Source organism: Phaseolus vulgaris, chromosome 7 (genome assembly GCF_051622355.1).
Source record: "Phaseolus vulgaris cultivar YP4 chromosome 7, ASM5162235v1, whole genome shotgun sequence".
In the NCBI taxonomy this organism is placed as follows: Eukaryota; Viridiplantae; Streptophyta; class Magnoliopsida; order Fabales; family Fabaceae; genus Phaseolus; species Phaseolus vulgaris.
This window is the reverse complement of record NC_143504.1, coordinates 22,884,952-22,911,828: the sequence shown is the minus strand read 5'-3', so window position 1 is coordinate 22,911,828 and position 26,877 is coordinate 22,884,952. Positions and strand designations below refer to the sequence as shown.

The 26,877-nt window shown below is 44.4% G+C and overlaps 1 protein-coding gene across 1 annotated transcript; it reads right to left on the bottom strand.

Moving 5' to 3' along the window:
• Positions 1 to 6,217: 6,217 nt before the first annotated feature.
• Positions 6,218 to 6,634, bottom strand: LOC137829164 (uncharacterized). The gene has a single exon (XM_068635959.1). It carries the CDS (start codon positions 6,632 to 6,634, stop codon positions 6,218 to 6,220), a length of 417 nt encoding a protein of 138 aa, XP_068492060.1.
• Between the last annotated feature and the right edge of the window lie 20,243 nt (positions 6,635 to 26,877).

The following is a 26,877-nucleotide window of genomic DNA, read 5'->3' as shown; positions in this document are numbered from 1 at the left end:
CAAATACTTGTGAAATGAAAGCTAAATTCAAATTGAAATTGCATATGAATTTGGCGCCTAATTTTTGTTTGGACGTAGAACATGGAGCATGTGATGGAAAGCTTTTAACACATGTAAAACATGTGGAACATGTGAACTCTTCTTCATGGCTTAGTCATAATCAACCTTGGTTAAATTAGGTGTTCAAGGATTCCCATCTTCACTTAATGAAAAAATAGAAAATAAAATTTCCTATTCTACTTTGACAAAAATTAAATCCTAGTCTACACTAGAGTTATGGCATTTTAAACATGTATAAGAAGGTTTCCCTGCCATCAGTAGCAGTATTCCAATATTCTTGAATCTTCTTAGCCATTGCTCTAGTGGTAGGCCCGGATCTTCTCTTTGTTGGGCTTGCATTTGGGCTTGTCCTTGGGCCTCTTCCATTAGAGGTTAGGCAATTAAATACTGGAAGGGTAGCTTGAAATGTGGTGTGTGGATGTAAGTGGTGACCCCTTCGTTTGTATGTGGTGACCTCTGAAGAACTTTATGCACTGTGATGTAATCATCTAAGTGAATGTTTGAATGTCCTTTTTTGATATTGTCGGGGTTGAGATGGAAGTCAAGTGAGATCATTAGAGGTTAGACAATTGAATATTGAAAGGGTAGCTTGAAATGTGGTGTGTGGAGGTAAGTGGTGACCCCTTTGTTTGTATGTGGTGACCTATGAAGAACTTTATGCACTGTGATGTAACCATCCAAGTGAATGTTTGCATGTGGTTTTTTGGTGTTGTGAGGGTTCATAAAGGAGTCTAGTGAGCTCATTGGAGGTTAGGCAATTGAGTAATGGAAGGGTAGCTTGAAATATGGTGTGTGGAGGTAAGTGGTGACCCTTTCCTTTGTATGTGGTGACATATGAAGAACTTTATGCACTGTGATGTAACTATCCAAGTTAATGTTTGCATGTGGTTTTTTGGTGTTGTGAGGGTTCAAAAGTAAGTCCAGTGAGTTCATTAGAGGTTAGACAATTGAATACTAGAGAGGTAAAGGGTAGCTTGAAATGTGGTGTGTGGAGGCAAGTGGTGACTCCTTCGTTTGTATGTGGTGGTGACCTATGAAGAACTTTATGTACTCTGATGTAACAATCCAAGTTAATGTTTGCATGTGGTAAAAGTTTTGGTGTTGTGTAAGTTCTGTTTTTATGGATGAATTTCGTTCAAAGCATGAATAATTCGTTGAAGTCATTGATGGAGTGAAATTAAGGGAGAGTCGTTGTCCCACATAAGCGCATTCCCTCTCCCCTTCACTTCCAAAATTATTATCATATTAATAATAATAATATTAATAATATTATCAATATTATTATTAATAATATCAACAATATTAATATTTTAAATAGTAAAATATTTACATTATTATTATTGTTCCCGTTGACCAGATTATCTTTGTACGTAGCTACGAGATGCGTATCAAGGACTCATTCGTCTTCGTTCCAATCTTCACCATTCGCCGCCGTGAATACTTGAAACAGAGAGACAATTGGGCGCCCTCGCGGTCTTTTGCACTCCGACGCTCAAGTCGGTACTGGCAGAAAACACCGTTGCACCTCCGTATCATAACACCGCAAAACACTGTGTTCAGGAAGCGCGTAACTGAATCGTAACTAAATTCTCTCTCTCGCTCTCAACTCAAACGTGTGTTAAGTGTGAAAGCGTGTAAGAAGTACCTTGGTCTGTTGAGAACGAGAGCTTATATACCTTTCCAGTGCTTCTGCCACGTGTCTTCTTTTGACTTAAGCGCAACTCTGCGTGGGTAGCCTTACGACACTGTAACCCAACTTAGGGAAATCCCAGTGTGTAAGTCTCCCTTTTCGAAGTGCATCTGGCGCGGGGGGGGGGGGGGGGGGTGTGACTACATGGTGCCAACTCATGCGCCTCAGCTTCTAGTCACTCGCCCTGGGAGTATTTCTGCCCTCCTCACGTACCATGCATGCAGATTACCCCCTGGGACGTGGCCCTCTCATGGGTCGTCTCTGTCCCAGTAGTTCTCTAACGGTGGCGTGTACTGCTGCGTTCCCACGCCTCATGCACATATACTCTGTGAGTTGGGTCTCTCCCTGCTGGTACTGGGGGTGTGGCTTGGAAACCACCTTTCTCTTCTATAATTACTCTTTCGGGGTACGAGAACCGAGGCCTCCACGCCCCTACCGTGCCGCCTCCTTACTGTGCCGCCCTCTCCACTTTCACTCCCACCCGTGGGTATCGGGGGTGGCACCACCCAACTATAAGCACTTCTTGGTATGAACCCAGTCAACACCCGGGGTCGGTCAATGCCTGAGGCCTGGTCAACCCCCCTTCTCGCCTCATTGCGCCCCTGATGGTTCCTACCAAGTGTTGACTTTGGTCAATGCCAGAGGACGGGTCGGTACACAAGCCCGCCAGTCTTGAGTTGACAACTGTTCAGCGAAAAGACTAAGGCCTCGCCCTACCGTCCTACGTGGCATTCTGCTGACAAGACGTTTCTGCGCGATGACGTGACACCTTGGGTCATGCAGTAATCTTTCAACACGTGGCCCAATCTCACGGCCATGACTTAACGCCTCTTGCGCTTCTCAAGTTTACGTTATAGCTTTCGTAATCGCGCTTCAGACACTGTTCCATCACTTACACTCTCATTTGCTCTCTTTGTCTTCCTTCTCAAAGCTTCCTCTGATTTCTCCTCTCAGACCCAAGACCTTCACTCCTTCGATCATCAAAAGGTATGATTTTTCTGCGTTGATGGTCCTTACTCTTGATTTTACTTGCTGATATTACTGCTTAGGACTGTTTAAATTCTTGCATTTTTGCTTTCCCTCTTGTTTCTTCGTTCACCTGTTTTCTGAACTTCTCGCGGGGGTAGGGTTTTTCTGGGTTTTCTTTCAACTTTGACACCATAGCCTCTGTTTGCTAAACCTTTGTTCTTCCTCTTCTCAGATTTCTTTGTCGTGCCATGGCGCGTACCAAAACCACCGCCAACCCTCCACCTCCCAACGTTAACTACAAACCACTCCGATGAACCCTAAACCTCAACCCTAACTTCCTTTTCGGATTGGAGGGACCATCTAAACAACGAACCCGGGTGCAAGGGTAGGGCCTTCGGGACAAGGCACGATGCTTATATCTCTGTTCGTCCCTGCACAGTGGGCGAGCCTGTATGTGTAGACAACCGCTCGAATGGTGGGGAACCATTCTTTTTCTTCTATCAAACAGTATTCCAGCGCGTTGGACAACGCCTTCCTTTCACAAGCTTTGAAAGGGAGCTTCTGACAGAGGTGAATGTCGCCCCAACCCAGCTACACCCCAACAGCTGGGCTTTCATCAGGGTCTTCGGTATCCTCTTCAGCTATTTCGGGTGCTATCCTCTAGTGGACGTCTTCCTCCATTTCTTCGAGGCAAAGAGCCCTAGGAAGAATCTATGGGTTAGCTTTAGTGGAATCGCTGGGAGGATAATCTTGTCTCTATTCTAGCAGTCATACAAGGGCTTCAGAGGGAAGTTCTTCAGGGTGTGTAGCTCTGAAGCTGACCCCATTGTCCTGGATGGTTTCCCCTTGTATTGGGTAGGGGAACTGAAACTGAAGAAAGCCAAGTCTTTGGATGAGCTAAACTCGGATGATCGCGAGATATGCCAAGTCTTGGCTGGCTTGGGGGTAGTGTTTAATACCGCTGAGCTGATTAAACACGAATACGACCCCGTTGCACTGACCCGCTGTATCGGTATGGGAGTAATCCCTTCTTTACTAGCCTCAACTCTCTATCTCTGTTTATGTTGTTTCTTCTTGCATACTTTACAAACTGTTCTTACACTGCTTTCATGGCATGCTTGCCTCACAACTCTTTTTCTCTGGTGCAGACATGATGCTAGGCGTCAAAAAGCGGAAGAGGTTGGCTAAGGTCTTGGTCGTTCGTGGTAAGGCCACTTCTGGTGGGGCTGGTGCCTCTACACCCCCATCCCTTGATGCTTCTGCTGCCACCTCTCCAACTTCCCCTACCCAAACCACACCAACACTTGCACCTGCTCAAACCACCCAAAACCCCCATTCTCCTCATACCATTCTAACTCCTACCTCTCCACTTCCAATCGTGGCCATCCCCTTGGCCATGGTTGGGACCTCATCTCCACCAGCCCCCCTGTACAAAGGCAAAGGGGTGGTGATTGTTCCCTCAGATGACGAGGAGGATACCGCTGATGGGCCTGTCTTCAAGAGGAGGAGGACCACCACAGTGGCTACATCCCACTCCACCTCTAACAAGAATGCTGAATCTTTGAGGGAGCATCCCCCAAGTGCCTCCTCACCTCCTAACTATATGGCTTTGGGGGAGGGAGCTGAAACTGCCCCTGAGCCCACTCCTGCACCTGCTCCAAAGCTTCCTCGAATCGTCCAACACTTGCTGAAGGGTTTCCAACAAGTGCTCCCGGGAGGCCCAACCGACAAGGCCATGGAGGAGAGTGTTGCTCGTTCCCTTGGGGAATACTTTTCCCGGGCCAGCTCTTGGTGGCAACAAACTAAGGCTAGGGCCAAGGAGTACCAGGCTCTTGCAGATGAGTTAGCCTTGTTGAAGGAACAAACAAACAAACGACCAAGCCCTCCGTTCGTTCAACCAAGAGGCCGCTATTAAAGAGGCCCTGAAGGTGGCGCAAAGAGCTGAGGAAGCAGCTAACAAGAGGCTTCACGAAGCGGGCCAAACATATACTGAGCTTCTGGCCAAAGTAGTGCCCCTTCATGAAGAGATCGTTGAACTGAAAGCCGCCGCCGATACCTCCAAAACCAGAATAACCACCCTTGAGGAGCGCTGTGTTTCTCAAGAGGTAAACCTGGGCAAGGTTGAAGGCTGAACTCACCAAGCAGCTAACACAGAAGGCTGAACTTACCAAGCAGCTTGCTGAGAAGGCTGAGGCCTTGGAGGACATAAAGAAAGAACTGGCTTCTTAGACTGAGCGCTCCCTGAAGGTCGAGAAGGAGCTCATCGATGACGTTGTGAATGCCTTTGCCGCAGGGTTTGAGGAAGCTCTGTCTCAGGTAGTCTGCGAACACCCTGAGATGGACGTCTCCTACTATGCCCCTACTAACCACGTCGTCAAGGGAAAAGTCGTGCCATTGGAATTCTCTGAAGACAACTAACTTTCCCTTTCGTTGTAATTTTATAACTCTGTTACTTGTTCTGTACATTCTGGATGGGCTGAACCTTTTAACTGCAAATATTTACCTCTGCTTACTCTTATTCACTGCTTCAAAGATGTTTCTGTTATTTATCTTTGTCTTTCTTCGCTTAGTTTACTTTCTTTCTCGAACCATAGGTAGCACGCGCTTTTCCTTCTTATCTTTCTTACTAAATCAAACGTGCCTACCTTTCGCTTGCTCTTGCTTCCTTCCTCCTCCTAACTCGTAGAAATTTCTTACCTTGATCTTTGCTTAACCTTCGTGGCCTTGAGGATCCTACCCCTGAAGGTGTTACTGGCCTCGACATCGCTCAACGGCGAAGGAGGACTTATCTTGGCCGAACCTTACGTGCCCACACTCGAGGAGAGACCTGCTGAAAGCAAGGCTGTTTCGTCCTCAGTGTGTCTAAACACTGGGACAAAGTTGCACTTGGTGCCCACGCCCGAGGAAAGGCCTGCTGAAAGCAGTGCCGTATCATCCTCGGTGTGTCTAAACACCAAGGCAACCAATCCTTATCTCTTGCACATGGTGCCTACGCTTGAGGAGCCTGCTAGGAAGCAATGTCGTTTCGTCCCCAGTGTGTCTAAACACCAAGGCAATCAGTCTATTTGGTGCCCACGCCCGAGGAGAGGCCTGCTAAAAGCAGTGCCGTTTCGTCCCCGGTGTGTCTAAACACCAAGATAACCAGGGACTTGGTGTTTACGCCTAAGGAGAAGGTTTCTCGAAGGATAGAGCTGCTCCTACCTGGCGTGTATCTGCACTAAGGCACCTGGCTCTCCACTGTTATGAACTTCCTTTCTGTCCTTGGTGCCCACGCCCAAGGGAGGCGCCCCCGCATCTCTCCTCGAGGTGTCTAAACACTACGGTGGTGGGTTTGTTTCTTACTGAACCGCATTATCTCTTCTTAGAGTTTCTTTACATTGTAATAAGGAAAACTTAAGACAATGTATGCTCGAACTGGTTTTTACTTGGGTGACTTCATTAAAAAACCCCTGAAAGGGAAAAAGAGTGTCCCCTTGAACTGTACACTGTATAGAGTTTTTAACTGAAATAAAACTTCAAGTTTGCCGCGTTCCAAGTGCGTGAGATGAGGCCTCCCTCCAGAGTTTCAAGCTTGTACAACCCGTTCCCCCGAGCTTCAGTTACTCTAAAGGGCCCGATCCACTTAGGGGACAACTTGTTCTCCAACTCATATGGATGAGCTATCCGCATGACCAAGTCAGCCACTTGGAACTGTCGGGGCTTCACCTTGGAGCTGTACTGATGCTCTACTCTTCTCTTTATGGCCTCAGCCTTTATTCTCACATATTCTCGTGCTTCGTCCAACAGATCTAGATTCACCCTCCTCTCCTCGTCGGACTCTTCAGCCACGAAACTCTGGAAGCGCGGTGAGCTCTCGTGGATCTCTACTGGGATCATGGCATCCGATCCGTATACTAGGCTGAACGACATCTCCATGGTGGAAGTTTGGGGCGTGGTGTCATAAGCCCATAGAATCCTGGGCACCTCTTCCGCCCAAGCTCCTTTGGTTTTCTGAAGCCTCCTCTTCAACCCCCTCAGCAAGACTCTGTTGGCGGACTCCACCTGTCCGTTCGTCTAGGGGTGTTCGATTGATGCGAACACTTGCATGATGCTTACCTCAGTACACAGCTTACCCAGTTGTTGGCTTGCAAACTGAGGGGGGTGAATTGTTTAAAGAGAGTTTTCGCAATCTATTGAGCCTTGAATGAAAATACTTCAAAAATATATTGATTAAGAAATCAGTTTTTCAAAACACAAAGCCAAAAGCATAGCACTGGAAAAAAAATTGGTTGTATCGCAGAAACAATCGGTTGTTTATACCAGTAAACAAATATCAAAACTGAATTCTAAAGAGTTAGGGATAGAGAAAATGTACACAAATGTTTATACTAGTTCACTCCAAACCCAGAGCTACATCCAGTCTTCTCAGAAACCCTGAGGAAATCCACTAAGCAATCACAACTTGATCACTTACACCACAACCAAGAAAGTGACCTTGAACACCTCAAGACACACACTCTTCTTGGCCAACACACCAATACTAAGATTGCTGATCTTGATCCCCTCAAGAACACACAACCAATCTCAGCACACACAGAAACGAAAACTTGTTTCACAGAGTACAAGGATTACAATTGTTACAGAAGATAATCTGAAATCAATACAAGCAGAATCCTATTCCACAAACTTTGATCAATCACAAACTTTCAGCAATCTCAGCTCTTTGAAAAACTCAAAAACTCTTAGCAAAAAATTTGTCAAAGATTAATTCTCAAATATGTTTTTCTGAATATATTCAAAGATGTAGTTTGTTATCAAATCTTAACAAACTCTTAAATTGTATTAAAAGATTGGTCAAAGCATTTAATGACTGGAGCGTAAGCAGTTAAATCATTTAAAGCTCAGTCAAAGATAAAACAGTTTTTCTGTTATGGTCCCAAAACAAACAATCGGTTGTTTCCTCGAATCAATCGGTTGTTTTGGTTCTAACAGTTCAACCATTTGAAAAACAGTTTTCAATATTTTCTTAAAACATCTAATTATAAACAATCGGTCGTTTCGAAAAAACAATCGATTGTTTTAACTTAGTTTGAAAACATTTTACTTTCACAAAGATTCAGAATGCCTATGCTTTAGATTCGATCAAGGGGTGGATTACAACACTCAAACTACCCCAGAACTATACTAAACAACACAGCAACAACAAGCACAACCAAGGCTTCAACATCTTTCAAAGGGTTTGAATTCTTCAAAGCTTGAACACCACTTGGTTCAACAATCTCCCCTATTTGATGAAGGCAAATCCCTGGTGCTTGTGTTTGATCTGATTGAATCTGAAGCAGTACCTGCAAAAATATCATTTATACTATCCAATGCTTCTTACAGAAGCAGGTTATATTTTTATATATTCAAGGCATAAAACATGATAAACAATCGGTTGTTTACACAAAACAATCAGTTGTTTTTATTAGCAGCAGCAGAAAACACTTTTATATCAAAGATTTTAACAGATTTTCCAGTATCAGATAAAGATATACAAGAACCAATTAATTCTCCCCCTATTTGTCTTCATAAATGGACTTTAGCATGTATCAAAACAGATTTAGGAGAGATTATTAAGATCAAGGATACCTAACTCATTTCTTAAGAAGAAAAACCTCTCTTTTGGTAACGGTTTTGTGAAGATGTCAGCTAACTGCAGTTTGGTCTCCACAAACTTCACTTCACAGTTTCCATTGTTTACATGATCCCTGATGAAATGATGCCTTATTTCAATATGTTTGGTCCTTGAGTGTTGAATATGATTTTTGGTAAGATTGATGGCACTTGTGTTATCACACATCAAAGGAACCTTGCTGATTTGTAATCCAAAGTCTGCAAGTTGTTGTTTGAGCCACAAAATTTGTGCACAACAGCTTCTAGCAGCAATGTATTCAGCCTCAACAGTAGAGATAGCAACACATGCTTGCTTCTTGCTATGCCATGAGATTAGGCTTGAGCCAAGAAGGTGGCAAGTGCATCTTGTGCTCTTTCTATCTAGCTTGTAACCTGCAAAGTCAGAATCTGAATAACCAATTAAATGAATTTGAGAGTGAGAAGGATACCATAATCCAACAAATGATGTTCCTTTGAGATATTTCAGAATTCTTTTTGCAGCTTTGAAGTGTGACTCTTTAGGATTTGCTTGATATCTTGCACAAAGACACACCACAAACATGATGTCTGGCCTACTAGCTATTAGATAAAGCAAAGATCCAATTAATCCTTTGTATTTTGTTTGATCTACACCCTTTCCAGCAACATCCGTATCCATGTAACAGCTTGATGGCATTGGAGTGCTTGCTTCTTTGCAACTCTCCATTTCAAATTTCTTGAGAATCTCCTTGCAATACTTTGATTGACTTAAGAAGATCCCATCCTTTGTTTGCTTAACCTGTAATCCAAGAAAGAAAGACAGTTCTCCCATCATAGACATTTCAAACTCACCTTTCATTGCAGCCACAAATTCTTCACACAAACTATCTTGTGTAGCACCAAAGATGATATCATCAACATAGATTTGCACAAGAATTATTTATGCATTTGACTTCTTGATGAAGAGAGTCTTGTCTACCATTCCCCTTTCATATCCATGAGATAGCAGGAAGTTGCTAAGCCTCTCATACCACTGTCTTGGAGCTTGCTTCAGTCCATACAAAGCTTTCTTCAACTTGAAGACATGGTTGGGATACTTATGATCTTCGAAGCCCGGTGGTTGATCTACATAGACTTCCTCATTGATGTAGCCATTCAAGAAGGCACTCTTGACATCCATTTGGAAGAGTTTAAAACCACTATGTACCGATCAGGTAATCGGGAGTGATGACATGGCGGCAAGCGATAATATAGGCGTGTTGAACGGGACACCTGGCTGACAGAAGGGAAGTACGTCGGGAAGTCTGTGTTGTCGCCGATCGTTGACTTGGCGTTCTCCGATCTCTAGTGTGTGTAACCAGTGGTCACCAGAGTTGCGTCATAGTCGCCATGTGTGAGTACTAGGAGATCAGGTGGTTAGAGACCGCTGAAAGGGGCACATCGCCGAAAGATCAGGAAAGCTTGCTTAAGGTTTCCAAGGGGTACAAGTACGGGGGACTAGTGATATGCTTGTCACGCAGCAGTGGAGGATGAGGTTATCAAATGATCATTCCCTAGCCAGAGGTCGGGGCAAGGGAACAGTTTCCCAGAACATGCATGGTGTGCAAGTGAAGCAGATCGTGATAGCGGCAGGCGAGACGACAGAGAAGGTGTGCAAGGTGACACCCCATACTCGCCACTTAAGGGGTCGCGCTCCAAGGTAAGTTGTGCACCAAGTTACTCCTTGTGTGGGTAACTTAGTCGAATGGCTTGAAGAGTAGAGGTGACGCTCAAGTGGAGGGAGCTCCAGATGGCGACACGTGTACAACTGGATGCGAGCCACGTGTCCGGAGGTGTAACCGTCAGGAGAGAGAAAATGCTCAGGTATATAAGGAACACTTAACAGACTTTTGAGGTACGCTTTCAGAATACTTTCTAGTACACTGAGATTCACTGCGCACGGTTCCTTGAGTTGAGATATTCTCTCTGAGTTTTTGGTGATTCCGTCACTGACTTGAGCATCGGAGCGCAATCGGCCGCAGCGGCGCCACTTTGTTTTCTTCAGGTTCTTGCTAGGAATTAGGGCGTGAGGAGCAAAGGCTAACGTGGTGCGAAGCTGATCAAGAGGAGAGACCTTTGATGTGGCAAGACTCTTGCACTCAGGTCAACCGGCAGGATCATCAGGCGCCCACCGTGGTGCCGTGTAAAACGTGTTTCCCATCCACAGCGTGAGTTTCTTGAAGTTTCTGCAGTTCTTGTGCGGTTGTGTGCTGGTGCAACCATTTTCGAAGTTTTTCACCGTTTGTTTGAGTTTTCGATCGGTAAATTGAAGTTTTTCACCGTTTGCGCGAGTTTTCAATCGGTAAATCGAGGGTTTTACTGTTCGTTCGAATCTTCAATCGGTGAATCGGGAGTTTTAGTGGAGAAGCAGGAGGTTCGTGTTGAGATTGCGAGTCTCTATGGAGGTTTGGACATCCGAATCAATCCCGTGCTGTTGCGGTTGCGTTCTTGGAAGTTCTTCGGAGTTAAAGAGGTTTTGACCGATTGGTTGTTGGATCGATCGTTCCGCTAGTGAAGGTTCTGGTCGTTGGAGTTTGATCTGTTGGTATTTCATGAGAAAGATGAGAAGTACGCGTCCGAGTCCCGTTGTGCGAGCTGTTGAAGAAAGCGCCATGACCATGGCGCAAATGATGGAGATGATGCGCGCGTTGCAAGAGAATGTGGAGGCGTTGCGCGTCGAGCAAGCGAAGATGCACGAAGACCAGGTCGCCTCTCAGGCCAGAAATGAGGAACTCAGCAAGGTCACTGAGGAATTGCGTCAACCGATGAAGAAGTTACACCGTCATCGCCGCCGCGCGTCTTTCCGTTGCCGTTTGCTCATGCGATCACATACACGGTGATCCCTGCAAGCGTGGTAGCTGTGAAAGCTTCTTTCACCGGCGTGGAGGATCCTGAAGCACATCTCACTGCGTTCCACACGCAGATGATGCTGTCAGGAGGCTCAGACGCAGTTTATTGCAAGATGTTTATGAGCACACTCCAGGGAACAGCGCTGGAATGGTTCGTTAGCCTGCCTACAGGTTACATAACCAGTTTCCAACAGTTCTCAAGGCTTTTCGTCAACCAGTACATCGTGAACAAGGCGCCACCTAGGGTGTCTTACGACTTGTTCGACGTAAGGTAGTATCAGGGAGAGTCCCTCAGGGAATATCTGAATCGTTTCGGAGCACAGATGGTCCGGTCGCCTGCCAAGGACGAGGCGATGTTGGTATACGCCTTCAAAAAGGGCGTACTGCCTGGACCTTTCAGCGAGGCGCTGATTAGGGTCCACCCCGCCACATTTGCTGAAGTTCGGCGACTCGCTGTGGCTCACATCGCCGACGAGAGCGAGGTTGCAGAAAAGAGAGGGAACGTGGCTCCTGCTAGGCCACGGGACCAAACTAGAATTCAGCCGCAGAGGGTGCTGGAGACGGCGGCGGCCAAAAAGGATCAAAGGACTCGCCATCCTTACGATCCAAAGAAAAACAAGGGGAATGGTCCAGGGCGCCCTAGGGAGTTCAATTGCCCCCCGAGGTACAAGTTTGTCATGTGATTGGCGGACCTGATCGCCATTCCCAACATAGCTGCCAGGCTTAAGGCGCCTGAGAAAGTCTCAGACAAGGTGTTAGGAACAAAACCGAACGCATGGTGCGAATTCCACCAAAGTTTTGGTCACTCCCTTGATTCGTGCTTGGCCCTGGGTTACCAACTCGACGATTTGGTCAAGAGCGGCTTCTTGAATGACTACCTGCTGGACAAGAGAACGGGGCAAGCGTCGAGCTCCCAGCCGGCGAGCAGTGAGGGCCAGCAGCATGAGGTGCCCACTCACAGCGAGATCCACACCATCACTGGAGGTTTCTCAGGTGGTGGATGTACTGCATCACAGAGGAAGAAATATGCAAGGTCTGTGATGGCAGTAGATGTGTTCGAAGATCATTCACCAGATGTGGACATTACGTTCACAAAGGAGGATCTCAGGGACGTTGTGCCTCATGACAACGATCCCATAGTTATCTCGCTAGTCACGACGGGAAGGAAGGTCCCCTAGGTACTGGTGGACCAAGGAAGCTCGGTAGATGTCATGTTCTGGCCGACTTTCACCAAGCTGCAATTACCCCTTGACCAGTTAAGGCCCTACGGAGGATGCTTGTATGGGTTCGCTGGCAACCAGGTGGAGGTCAGGGGGTACATTGAGTTGAGAACCACGTTCAGAGACGAGGCGGTCTTGAGGACGGAGAAGATCAAGTACCTCGTCGTGAATGCCCCCTCGGCGTATAAGCTTAGGGGCAGGAGGTACTTGATCACCCTCAGGAGCGCTCTCCCCTCCACCTTCAAGCGCGAGGAGTTCACGAGGAGAGGAGGCGCTGGGGGGATTGTCCCTGTAGGAAGGGGCGTGGCCATCAGTGCCAGAGAGTGAGGTCGTCGCGACACCCACCCTTGGCCTCTTGAAGACAAGGCACTCGTCGATCTTCTCGTCCTCTGAGTCGACGGCCACCACCACCCTCTTTTGCTTGTCATCAGGGGCTAGACCAGGCAACCCTTGCGCAGAAGTAGCAACGAGAGGAGGACCAGCGGGGGTTGAGCCTCCTGCACCAGTAGGTGTAGTTTGGCAGCGAGCAAGCAACTCAGCTAATCTTTTCCTTTTCTCTTCGTTAAGCACCATATTTGCACCAAGACAACAAGCATAAGGAGATAAATCAACAACAAAAATGCAAGCAAGAAAGATGAAAGACAGGGACAAATACCAATGTAGCCTTGACATCTATAGCGCTGTACTCGTGCTTAATCAGCTGAGCAGTGTTAAACACCAATCCCAAGCTTGAAAGAAGCTGGCACAACTCACGATCGAAAGGGGCCAGCTCCTCAAGACCCATGGGTTTCTTGAACTTTAGCTTCTCCACCCAATAGAGGGGGAACCCATCTAGTAGGGTGGGGTCATAAGCACTACAGCATACCCTAAAGAACTTCCCTTTGAAGCCTTTGTAAGATTGTTGTAAGAGAGTTAGGAGAACACTCCCCACCACCCCGTTGAAGCTTACCCAGAGCTTTTTCCCTGGACTTTTTACCTTGAAAAAGTGGAGGAAGACGTCCACTAAGGGGGTGTGCCCGAGATGGTTGCATAGAATCGTGAAAGCCCTCACGAAGGCCCAGTTGTTAAGGTGCAACTAGGCAGGGGCCACGTTGATTTCGATTAAGAGGGCTCGCTCAAACCCAGTGAGCGGCAAGCGGATTTGATCTGCTTGAAGATGGTGGTGTACAAGAAAAATAAGGGTTCCCCAGCGTTGGCGCAATCGTCAGCACATACAGGTTCGCCCTTCGCGCAAGGTCGAATTGATACATATGCGTCAATCTCCCTCCCAAATACATGGCACTTGGGGTCAGCCTCTTCCTCTCAATGCTTCCTCACGTCCTCGTTGAAAGTAAGTTTGGAAGTCTCGGCGAGGAGGTCAGCGAAAGCCCAAGGGTAGAGGGCTTTGTAATCGACGGAGGGAGGAGGGTTGGAGGTGGTTTTGGTTCTGGCCATCTTGAAGAAAGCTAAAAAGGGAGAGGAGAAAGAAAGAAAAACGAGGGTTCAGAAGAAGCGACGGCGTGGCTCAATGAATCAGAAGAAACAAAGATTCAACAAATCGAAGAACACAAACAGTGTAAAAAGCAGAAAACCTAAAGTGCAGAAATTGTAAACAGACCCGGAGCAGTTATCGCATGTTTTGAGTGGCGGAATCATGAAACAAAAGCAAGTCATTAAATAAAAATGATACCTTTAAGAAGTTAAGGTTGGAAGGTCGAGATGGATGAAGGAGAAGCGAGAGAGTTTGAGAGAAAGAGAATGATCGAAGAAAGTTTCAGCGAAGTGATGGAACAGAGCAGAAGCGCAGGGTTTTGAAAGGGTTTAACGTAAACAAGGGAGCGCAAACGGCAATAAGTCCTAGTCGTTGATCCAGCCACGTGTGCGCAGATTAAAACAAGTATGGAGAGACGTCACTTCGATGCATTGTTCAAGTCCTTTCACCCAGCCCCACGGAGGTCGCCAAGGGCGATGACTTAGTCTCTTCGCTGAACAAGTTAACAGCTCGAGACTGAGGGGCTTGTGTACTGACCAGTCCTCGGACCACTAGTAATGGTGGGCCACATAAGTTAGGTCCCACAAGCGACATGGGCCAGTGTGCCGATTAGTTGTCGGATGTCGATCACCAGGATGTGTTGACGTGTCCTCGGCAACAGAGTAAGGCTGATGTGACATTGAGCATCGGTGGTTTGAACAATTGAATTGGACCATGAAAGGTAGGTCCCAGGAAACACACCAGTTATCAGTAAAATGCCCAATGGTAGGGGGAGCCTAAATCATAAAGTACCCATGTGTGTGGTGTGGAAAGCGCAACTGGGCGCGGCACGAGTAAAGAGTCTTGGAAGGCACGAATGCCCGTTAGGGTTAGGGTTTCCAAGGGAAGTTGCATGCATGGCACGTGAATAGTTAGGGCACCCTTAGAACAGATGGTCCCAGAGATTTAGTGCACGAGTTGGTACCCAGGTGGCCATTCTTTTAGAGGTTGCACTCTAGCATGGGGAGCCTTACGCACTAGATTACACTAAGATTGGGTAATAGCGACGCAAGGGCATTTCTCCAGAAACCCTAAATGCGGGTAATGAAAACAAAAGAAACCCTAGGCTATATAAAGGGTAGTAAGAAAACTCACAAGGGACGTAGTTTCTGAGATTAGAACTATTACACACATACTATTTCTTAGCCCCAATATTGACTTGAGCGTCGGAGTGCAAACGTTCTCTAGGGCACCCCCTTTCTCTTTGCAGGTACAGAGTGTTTCGGTCCAGGAAAGCGCAAACCTAGGAAGGGACAAGAGGGCATGGGATCGTCGTTAGAGTCAACCGGCAAACGAGTCAACCGGCAAGAACAAGGACCATAGCAAAGGGAATTGATATATGACAAGACTTAAAAGAGTATTCAATAAAATTACAAGAAAAATATTAAGGTACACAAGAAAAGATAGTACTCAAGTTGAAACCTAGAGAATGGTACTAGAATTGGAAGAAAAAAACCAAAAACATCACTACTGGAATTTTGCGTAAAATTTTTCTCAACTTTCAAAATTTATGCTGGAACCGAATACTTCAAATTTGGAAAGAAATTTAAACCACAAAAGCCTCAATATCTTAACTCAAATTAGGCGCTAGAAATTTACCAAAACAGTGCACCAATTAATTGTGAATTTTTTTTTCAAATCACTGCCGCTTCACTTTTTTTTCAGGGTCAGAATTTTGCACTCTATTCGCTTTTCATTTATCATTTTTTTTGTATTTTGAATTTTGCTATACTTTTTTTTCACTCTTTTTAAACACCCCCGAACTATTCAAATACATAATCTCAAAATTTTTCGCCAATGGGATTAATTTTCATAAATGTTTTCAACCATCACAAAATCAGTAAAACAGAGGAAACCTACACTTGAATTAAAAACATAATCGAAAACTTCAAAGACACAATGGAATTGATGTAAATGAACTTGTAAGGAACTAACACACAAGCATGAAGTCAAATCTGGAAAAATAAAAATGCACCAAAGTTAAATTCAGAAATATAAATTTGCACACAAATTAAAATCAAGCAACCAAATCAAAAACAATAAGCACCACTTGGAATTGATGACATTTGTAGGATAAACATGACTTGACAAAACTGAAATGGATTTCAAAAAATTAAAATAAAACAACCAAATCAAAAACAATAAGCACCACTTCGAATTGATGACATTTATAGGATAAACATGACTTGACAAAACTGAAATGGATTCAAAAATTTAAAATAACTCAAACCAAACAGATTGCACCGATTAAAAAAATCAATAAGACTCAAATAAAGCAAAAGCACAATAGCACACACAATTACTCAATAGAATCCTATAAAATTTGCAACACAAATTGTTCAAGACCAATTGAACAAAATGAACCAAATAGAATTTTAAAATAGCAACTGATCCTATCGGTTGACCTAGCGCAAGAACGATGCCTCGTCACGATCTTTCCTCACCAGCTTTGACACCACGTGTTCTTCAAGTCCACTCCACAGATTGTCTCTCTGAACCTGAAAACACAAGATGGCGCCTTTGCGGCCGGTGGCGCTCCGACGCTCAAGTCAGTAACAAGAACACCCAAAAACTGAGAGAAAACTATGCTCTGTAGAACCGTACTAAAGTGCACTCAACCCAAAACAATGAGCCGTAATGATAGTACCTCTGCAAATTCTGTTAAGTTTACCTTTATAGCTAGGTTTTTTCTCTCTCCAGGCAGTTACGCTTTGGAGGCGTGGCTCGCATCCAACCCTGCACGTGTCACCATCTGGGCTGGGGTAGCAGGTAGTACCCAACCCTACACGTGTCATCATCTGAGCTAGGATAACTTGAGCGTCATTTCTATATTGCATCCAACCCTACACGTGTCGTCATCTAGGTTGGGCTAACTGGTAGTACCCAACCCTACACGTGTCATCATCTGAGCTGGGGTAACTTGAGCGTTATTTCTATGTAGTAACCAGCCGCGCGGCCAAGTCTCCTATTCAAGGAGTAATCTAGCACGTAACACGCTCTGGAACACCACCCGACAAGGCGAGTATCGGATGCAACAAAGTACACCATCTCTGTGATATCGCTTGTCGTAGGTGCCACCCTCCTTATTGCTACGCCATGCGTGTTCCAGCTGAGGAAACCTTGCCACTAACGAATGTCCACTCTGGGAATCCCGTCGTTTATGAGCAAGTTGTTCCCTCCAACTCACTCGAGCTTCACGCCCCATGCTGGCGTAACAGTCGTCTTACTGAACTTACACGCTTGAACTTACTCGTCTGAGCCTCCAACAGCTTTAACTAAGTTTACTGGAAACTCGGCGATGTGCTCCTTGCGGTGATGTCAGACCACCTGATCTTCCATTATCTAACACGTCGATGACACACAAACTCGGCGACAACCGACGATGTACACTGCAGAACACCACTTCCACGAAAGGCGACCATGCTCACTTCTGGACCATTCATCTTTCTCTTGTCCACGTGTCCTGCTGAGCACGCCCCACATAGTCACTTGCTAGACACGTCATCACACCCGGTGACCTGATCGGTACACAAGCCCTCCAATCTTGAGTTGTGGCTTGTTGAGCGAAAAGACTAAAGAGTCAAATTTTCGGCGACCTACGTGGCCTTGCGCGTTGGCACTCATACTGTTTACTGATTTGACATTTCACCAACCCCTTCGATCAAACGACACGTGGACTTATCAACGACTATTATTTGTTGTCGTTTGCGCTTCTTGCAACATTCAAAATTCTTAATACCTTCGTGCAACTTCACTGTTTCATTATCTTCTTCTTCACTTCAAACCCCCTGAAATACTCTAGCGAATGTTTCGTCTCCTCAATCATCATCTTGCTCAACACATTTCTGATCATCAAAAGGTAACCGTTCATCTCTTCTCACTGATATTTGCTGCTTTTTAATCGGTTTGCATCATCCATTAACTGTCTGGAGCATACGCGGTGGGTTGTTTTTGCTCTTTGCTTCACTTTTTCCTGCGTCTAGGTTTTCTAGCCTTTTCTCTGCGAGGCCCCCTTGATGTGATTCCACTAGCACAATATGAATGATTCTTGACATTCTTAGGAATCATCTTGACTTGGATATGAGATAGGCACTTTATCATAGAATTGGATCAAGGTTCTATGAACAAGAACTCCCCAAGACTAGTACCAAAACCCAAACTCACTTGGAAGTTCCATGTATTGTCAAATTGAACCGATTAAAATGGAACAAAAGGCAAGATTACCGCATAGAAATGCTGGAAACTTAAAAGCACTGAACCAAATCAAACAAAAGAAGAACAGCCAGCTGAAAATTGAAAAAGCCGAACCAAAAAAAAGGTAAGAACACAAACTAGGACATGAACATAAAAAGAGAAGGAAGGAAGGAGAAGAGAAAGCTCATGAAGATGGAGGAATGGTTGGATGATCACGCCACTTAGAGGATGGTGACTCCAAGATGAGTGTGCAAGCCGCCACTTGAGGTAACCATTGAACTCTCAAGATAAGACTAGTGAGGAAGGCACAAAGCTCTCCTATGCTCTCTCAAAAATTGAGTATAGTTTCTCTAATCAAAATTCAAATCTGAATTGTACAAGCTAAGAACCTTTATTTATAGCCTAGAGGTGCTGAAAAATAGGTGGGAAAATTCAAATAAACTCATTTGAAATTCCCACCAAAAACAAGTCACATGGGAGGTGTGACGTTTTTCTACTATGACACCTCCTAAAAATACACCTACACCACTCTCCTAAGTCACATGGACAATGTGACTTTATTTTTACATTTTCACACTCCTTTATTTAATAACCACACCTCCTAAAACTATACAAGAGTATTTCAAAGCTTGGCCTTGCCCCTAATGGGATGGACTTGGGCTCTTTGGGCTTTGGTGATGGAGATCAAGGCCAAGGACAAATAGAAGCCAATCAACAAGGACAAGAGGAGGAAGAGGATCACGAGGTAGATGTGCAAGACGTTACTCATCCTTCTCAAAGGCTTACAAGAAGCATGTTCAAGGCCTTAGGAAATAATGGACAATTGTTTTCTTTATTTGTAATATCTTTGGTAGATGGTGCTTAAGTGGGAAACATAAGAAACCTCTTGTGTAAAAGCATCCTTAGTTGTAGTTTAGAAATATTAGTAGCTTAGGGGGGAGTGAACTTAGTAAGGGATGCTAGGGGGAGTGTAGATATGATTTAGGAGGTGTCAAACTAGGAAGGAAAGTCACACTTCCTTCATGCACTAGTTGGCGCCGAATTTGAAGGTCATTAGGGACACATTTGCATTTGATTAGTCTTGCATTTCAGCACCTTATAGGCTATAAATAGAGGTGTTGCCCTTGTACAAATCAGATTTGGAAATTGTAGTAAGAAAACTCTACTCAAATTGAGAGAGAAATTGGAAGAGCTTTGGTGCCTTCATCAAGTCTTATCTTGGGTGTCTATGGTGAACCTCAAGTGGCGGCAGCTCACTAATCTTGGAGTATCCACACTCTAAGTGGCGTGATCACTCACCTCTCCTTCCATCTCCATAAGTTTTCTATTCTCAAGCTTTGTTTCTTCTTCATGAATCATGTTCTAGTTTTACTTGTTCATCAAATTCTATTCGGTACCTTGTTGTAATTTGCAATTCTGTTCGGTGCATTGGTTATATCTTTCAATTATGTTCGGTTTTCAATTGTAGTTCTTCAATTCTTGTTGATTGATTCAATTTGACAATACATGGACTTCCATGTGAGCTTTGGTTCGGTGCAAAGTTTTGGTGAGTTCTTGAATTAGAACATTGATCCAATTCTAATTAAAGTGCCAATTCATGACCAACTCAAGTTGTTCCTAAGAATGTCAAAAAATCATGTATTCTTGCTATTGCATTCACATCATTTGGCCTTCTAGGGCTTGGGCTTGGGCTTGGGCTTTGGGCTTGGGCCTCATCTTTATTTTATGTCTTCTTTTAATTTTGAGAAGACTAGAAGGAAGAACTTCAAATGTGAGAGTGGATGTCCTCTTCCTCCATTAATAAAAGCCTCCTTTATTTGATTCTCATCATACTCCTCGAGTTGGAGAGAATTCGTCCATGAATTCTGAATCCCTGCATATAACAAAGTCAGTTTATTCTTACAATTAAAAGTGGAAGAAAAAGGAAAACATGACTTAGCATTTGGAAACAATGGGATTTCAGAAAAGGAGGTTCTATAAAACGACCAAGTTGGAAAAATTTGTTTAGGAATGATGATATCTTTTGGAAAAAGTCCTCTTAAATGGTGACAACCATTAGGAGGTATGAAAAAATCATCCCTAACATTTTTAAACCAAGATGGTGGTGAAGTAAGACCCTTTGGTAATGAAAAAGATAAGGAAGGAAAACACCTTGGATGTGAAAGTATAAGACCCATGTCAACTTGGCCTTCTTTGTCTTTTTCATTTTTACTTGTGATAGGTGGGTGAGTGAGGTCTTGTTTTACCTTGTTTAGCTTTAAGATTTGCTTTTGTGGACAATGAAGAGCGATGTGCCCAAAACCTAAACATTTAAAATATTTGATATTTGAAGTTTTGGTAGGTGACTTAGGAGTAGAAGGATTTGTAGTAGAAACTTTTTTTGGAAACAAGGTTTGTTTGGAAAAATTGGAAGGAGAATTTTGAGTAGAAATTTTGTTGGCATCCTTTCTAGAAGATTTGTAGAAATCATCATCATGAGTATTTTTGAAAGTTGTTTTCAAAAGATAGGATTCCACCTTGATGGCTTTGCGAAACACTTTCTTTAAAGAAGAGTACTCATTTAATTCTACAAATTCTCTAATATCTCTTCTCAAACCACGTACAAACCATTTTATCTTTGACTCTTCATTAGCATGTATATTCATTTTAGTCAAAGTTGTTTCAAAATCTTTAAAGTATTCATCTACCATCCTATGTCCTTGAGGAAGCCTTTGGAACTTCAACAAGTGTTCCTTCCTAGAAGGAGGAACAAACCTCGCGCGCATACGCTCTTTCAAAGCATTCCAAGAAACCACGGGAGGTTTCTTGCGATATATAATGTCCATTACAATTTTATGCCACCATTCTTTGGCATAGCCCATAAAGGATGAAGAAACTACCCTAAGTTTATCGTCATCTTGGACCTTATACACATGAAAATAATGGTCAACCTTAGCCTCCCAATCTAAATACACATTAGGATCACTATCACCATTAAAACTAGGGACTTTGGCACAAGAAATGTTGAACACTTGGTGATATCTTTGGTCACGGTTATAGCTCTCTTCATGAGAATGATGGTGAGGCTTCCTTCTTCTATGTTCCTCTTCACAGCCAAAGTCATTTGAAGAACCTCTTGATGAAGGTCTATGTGAATGATGCCCACCATTGATAGAGTGAGATGGCCTAGCTTGTTGCACCTCCATCTTTTGCAATTTTTCTTCCAAACGCCTAATGGTGTGTTGAGCTTCATGCAATTCTCCAAGGACCGAAGCTTTGGAAGGAGAATGTTGTTTGTAAGATGCACCACTTGAATAGCCAGCCATTTGCAAATGAAAACAGCAAACACACAAAAACAGCAAACAAGTCAAGAAACAAAGTTAGCAAAAAAAATGAATTTGGCACCCAAATTGCTGAAGTAAATTTGGCCAGAAAAAGAGGTTACTCTCAAAGAAATAATGTCCCTGCACCAATCTGATTTTGAGGTCTTGGAATCCTCAAATGAAATATGTCAAAGCAAGGCACACCAATCTCAAAGCCAACCACAACAAAACCAATGAAGCAATAAAGACAAACAAGAAAAGTATAAGCAATGAAAGGCTATAACAAAAGGAATACTAGATGTTTGACAAACTCAAACATTAATGAACAAAAGACAAGCAAGAAAAATAAGGAACTCAATGAGAAAGTAGGCACATAAAAGAATACTTAAAGAAAAGCACTAGAGTAGATGAAGAAAACAAAAATTAGCTACTGGAAAATATTTTTTATGCAAACTGGCTTGATGTTCACTGATTTAACTGGAATGATATAAAGCGAACTGGATTATGAAATTTTAACCACATAAACTTGAAGATCTTAGCTCAAAAATGGCACTGGAATCACGCAAAAACAGTAAGCCAATTAATTGAGATAAATTTTTCAAAATCGCTGCCAGATTACCATATTTTTTTCGGCAGAATTGTACACTTTTTGTATTTTATTTATCATTTTTTGTGTACTTTGAATTTTTGAGTACTTCTTTTTTCTACTCTTTTCTAACACTTTGAAGAACATAAATCAAGAATTTCAGAATTTTCCAGTGAGTAAATCAATTGAAATAAGGAAAAAACAGTAAGCACGTTTTCAGAAAACAGAGGAATCCTAATAGGAATGAAAAACAGAATTATGAACTAGCAAAGACATAATGGAAAATGATGTATAGGAACTTGTATAGGTCTAGAATACAAGCATGAACTCAAACTAAAACAGAAAATGCACAAAGGATCAAGTATCAAACTCAGAAAATTATATGACACCAAAGCAAGAAACAACAAATTCAATAAAAGTACTACAAGAAGTGATGACAATTATGGAAAAACAAGACTAAGACAAAACTTGTATGGATTCAAAAAGGAAAATACTCAAACATATGATAGGCACAATTAAGAAAACAGCAAGAAAACTCAAATAAGCCTAAAACAGAACCGTAAATTGCAAGAAATTAAAGAGCTCTTGAAATTAAAGTTCTACACAACTCAAAAATTAAACAAGAACACCCTTGTTCTTTTTGTCTTCCTCTTTTCGGTTGAGTCGTTCTGCTTATAAACTCTCATCTCTTCCCTTTTTCATCTTCTTTGCAGCTCTTCCGATGGTTCGCACCAAAATCACTCTGAACCCTCATCCATCCTCTCAAAACCCTCCGACGAAAACTCGTAGGGCCAACCCCTCTTCTTATCGCAATCCACCAAGGGATCCTAGTGTCCCTTCGAGCCAGGCCGTGAGACTCGCGTCCTCTCGACCTATCCATGGGCCACTTCAGCCTTGTTGGGTGAGACCTCCTCCATTAACACCGACGTCGACGTCCTCCGCCTCAAGAAAGGTGATCAAGCTCACCTTTCTTTCAGCAAGGAACACGATGACTAGGTGTCTGTTCATCCTTGTCCTCCCAGAGAACCCATCTGCACTGACGACCAGGGGAGCAACGGGAAACCCTTTTGCTTCGTCTATGCCACGATGTTCAAGAAGGTCAAGCTTCGCTTCCCCTTCACTCGTTTCGAGAGGGAGCTCTTGACCGAGCTTGACATAGCCCCTGCCCAGCTTCATCCCAATAGCTGGGCATTCGTCAGGGCATACCAAATTATCTGTGCGCACTTGGGACATTCAGCTTCTGTGGACGTGTTCCTCTATTTGTTCGAGGCCAAGAACCCAGGCGATCGTCTATGGGTCAGCCTCAATGGGGTTGTTAGGAGGTCCATCCTCTCCATCTTCCAACAATCCTACAAAGATTGGAAAGGGAAATTCGTGCGTGTCTGCTGCAATGACCAAGACCCCACTCTCCTCGATGGATTTCCCTTGTATTGGGTGAACAAGGGAAAGAAAGAGACTAGCTTCAGGAGGGCTAGAGGGCCAGAGAAGATAGGGGAGCTCGACAAAGACCTATGCAACTTCTGGAAAAGAGTTGCCTCCTCCAACGTAAATTTGGCCACCTCTTCCATCATCGCTTATGAATTCCACGAAGGTCAACTGGACTTTCATATAGGTTTGTCTTTCCCTAATCCCCGAGTTCCCTTTCCTTGAATTCGCATCACCCTGTCTTTTATATTGATGTTGTCGTTCTGATTCGCGCGTAGTCTTAACTAGCTAGTCCATGCATTGACTCACACTGCTTATTTTCTTGTGCATCATCAACTGCTTGAATTGGACTGGTTTGTGATCGTTGGCTTTTCTGTGCAGATATGATGTTGGGGAAAGAAAGGATGGCTGAGTTGCGCTCCATAGCTAAACTTCACAACCTGGCGGCGAGCTCTCAAACCATTCTGAACTCCGTTGCAGAAATCGTCGCCGCCCAAGGCAAATCTCCGCCAGTTGGCCCATCCACTGCCGCTGCTCTTCCTGCCTTTGAGCGGAAGAAACTACTACCCAAATGGGCTAAGAGGAAGGCCCCCATGGTAGTGTCAGACGAAGAGGCAGACGAAAGCACCGAGGACGGGCTGATCTGCAAGAGGAAAAGGGGGGGTTGTAACTGTGCCACCAGCAGCTGAAGGCGCCACCCCAGATTACGTCGAGAACCCCCCCAGCGCCTCCATGCCATTCGAGTCCGCTGGGGATGTTCTTGCTTCAAACGCCTCAGTTCCTAAAGTTGTACCTGAACAGCTTGCTGATACGTAGGCTTCTTCTCAAAATGCAACGGAACTCCCCGCCTCACCACCACGCCTCGAGGCTCCCCTCACCATCCAACCTTGTGAGGGTGGTGGTGAGAATCAACCTTCACCTCCTCCCTCAACTCCAGCCCTTCCAGCTCCTCTCCAAGAAGCCTTGAAGTCTTTCACCGCGCGCCTAAACGCCATGGTTGATGAGAGTCTTCCTCAAATCGTCGGTGAAGGTCTGAAAGACTCCTTGAGCAAGTTCGAACTCGATAACCGCATCCGTCATTAGGAGGCGAGCACCGCGAGAGCCGAAGTTGAGAAAGTCAAATGTGACATGATGATGCAAGGGCTATAGTTCTCGCAGTTGGAAAACGCTCTCAACGAGGAGCTCCGAAGTCTGCGCAAAGACAAGGCCGAATTGCGCCTGAAACTGCACAACAAACTTCAGGACGTCGTTGAGTTGGAGAGCAAGCTCGTTCCCATGAGGGAGAGGATTGCAGAGCTGGAGGAGGCCCGGAAAACCGTCGAGGACAAGATGGCGAAACTGGAGAAAAGGTCAACTGAGAGAGAAACCCTTCTGGGGAAAGTTGAAGCAGATCGGGACAAGGCATCCAAAGAATTGAGCGAAACTACCGCCGAGCTTGCCCAAGTGTGCGAGGAGAACAACGGGTTCAAGAAGAAGGTCGACAAGCTTGAACTTGAAATTGCCCAGGTTCGTGAAGAGAACAGTGGGTTCAAGACAAAGATCGACGAGCTTGAGCTTGCAGTTGCCCAGGTTCTTACCTCCGGCTTTGAGGCTGCTTTGGAGCAGTTTGCTTGCAAATTCCCCGATCTTGACCTCTCCGAGTTTTCAGTGTACAACGAAGTGGTAGATGGCAAGATCATGCCTCCAACTTAATTGTTGCTCCCATCTGCCACTTCAACTTTACCATCTTGAAACTCTTGTATTTAACTTTGATTTATATGTAATAACTTTCATTCTGCTCAAACTGTTTTAATATTCATGTATATATATGGCTTCTAATTTTATCTGTTGTGCGATCACCTGGTATAACTGGCTAGTTTTTACTCAACCCAATGTACTTCGCACAAACTGGTACTTGATTCTCTGGAAATCACCTTAACTTAAACAAATTGTTAGTCTATAGCAATAACATTTGACACGAAACCACTTACTGGGCAGTAGGCGTGGGTCAATCTTAGTATCTAGAATCTCGCTCGCCTGATCTGCCAAGTGGCATGTGTGTTTCTACGTTATTGCCTAAAACTTTGTTGATCTGGCTCTCGCCGTGTAACCTTCTTTCTATCTGAATCTCAAAACCATAGGCTGTCGGCGACGCCATTTTCCTTTTAACTGAAAACGTCCCCTGCGGGGCCACCTCATGATTTCATCTTTGCTCGACTGGAAGGAGAACTGCCTTTCGGATCTCCCTCTACTTTCCCCGAGTCTTTAATCTGAGATAGCTTAAATCATTGTTCCCTCATTTGGGGGTAGAGCCGCCTTTCGGATCCTTCTCTACCTCCCTGAGTTTTAGAACAATGATTTAGGTGGTGAGGTGTCCTCTGCGAACCTTCCCCAGCCATCCTTTAACTTCTTTTTTATCTGGTCTTACTAGGTCAATATTGATGTTTCACTCAAGGGAAAAGGTGTTTTCATCAACCTTCCTTTCCCATACTTAAGATCATTAACACCCCTGACTTTTCAGCTTTATCTTGCCTAAACTCACTTGAGGGTGAGAAAGGCTTTTCCTGATGCCTCAACTTGCCCAGGGGTTACATCTCCTCCTCCCCTGGATGCACTGAGAACTTTCAAACTTGCCTCAATTTGCTTACGCAAAGAGGTCTTGTAATCTGCTCTTGCTTGTACTCGCTCAGGGCGAGGAGGACTTTAATCTTTTCTCGCCTACACTCGCTCGAGGCGAGGAGGTCTTTTTAATCTCTTCTCGCCTACACTCGCTCGAGGCGAGGAAGGTCTTTTTAATCTCTTCTTGCCTACACTCGTTCGAGGCGAGGAAGGTCTTTTTAATCTCTTCTCGCCTACACTCGTTCGAGGCGAAGAAGGTCTTTTTAATCTCTTCTCGCCTACACTCGCTCGAGGCGAGGAGGACTTTTTAATCTTTTCTCACCGGATGGCGATGAGAATTTAAAAAACTTTATACTTGTCCCTCCGATCGCCAGGTGCGATGAGGACTTAAAACTTTAACTTATACCTCCGAGCGCCAGCTGGCGATGAGGGTTTAAAACTTTATGCTTTAAAACTTTGCACTGAATGCATGCGATCTGAATTCGCCGTTGCTTTAAATTACACAAGGGCAACAAAGTTTCTTTCCGAAAACTTAAAAAAAAATAAGCATGCAAACTTAATAACTTGGAAACTTTGATAAACTTCGAAACCTTCTTTATTGGGTGGCCTCGTTAAAAACCCTCCTTAGGGAAAAAAGAGTGCCCCCTTGAAAAACTGTTTTAACTGAAACATCTTAAACTATTCAAGTTAATCACTACTTACAATGCTTTAACTGTAATAAAACTTGAGATGGGTGGCGTTCCAAGTGCGAGGAATCGCCCCTCCTTCCAGCGTCTCCAAGCGGTAGGCTCTGTTCCCGAGTGCTTCGGTTATTCTAAACGG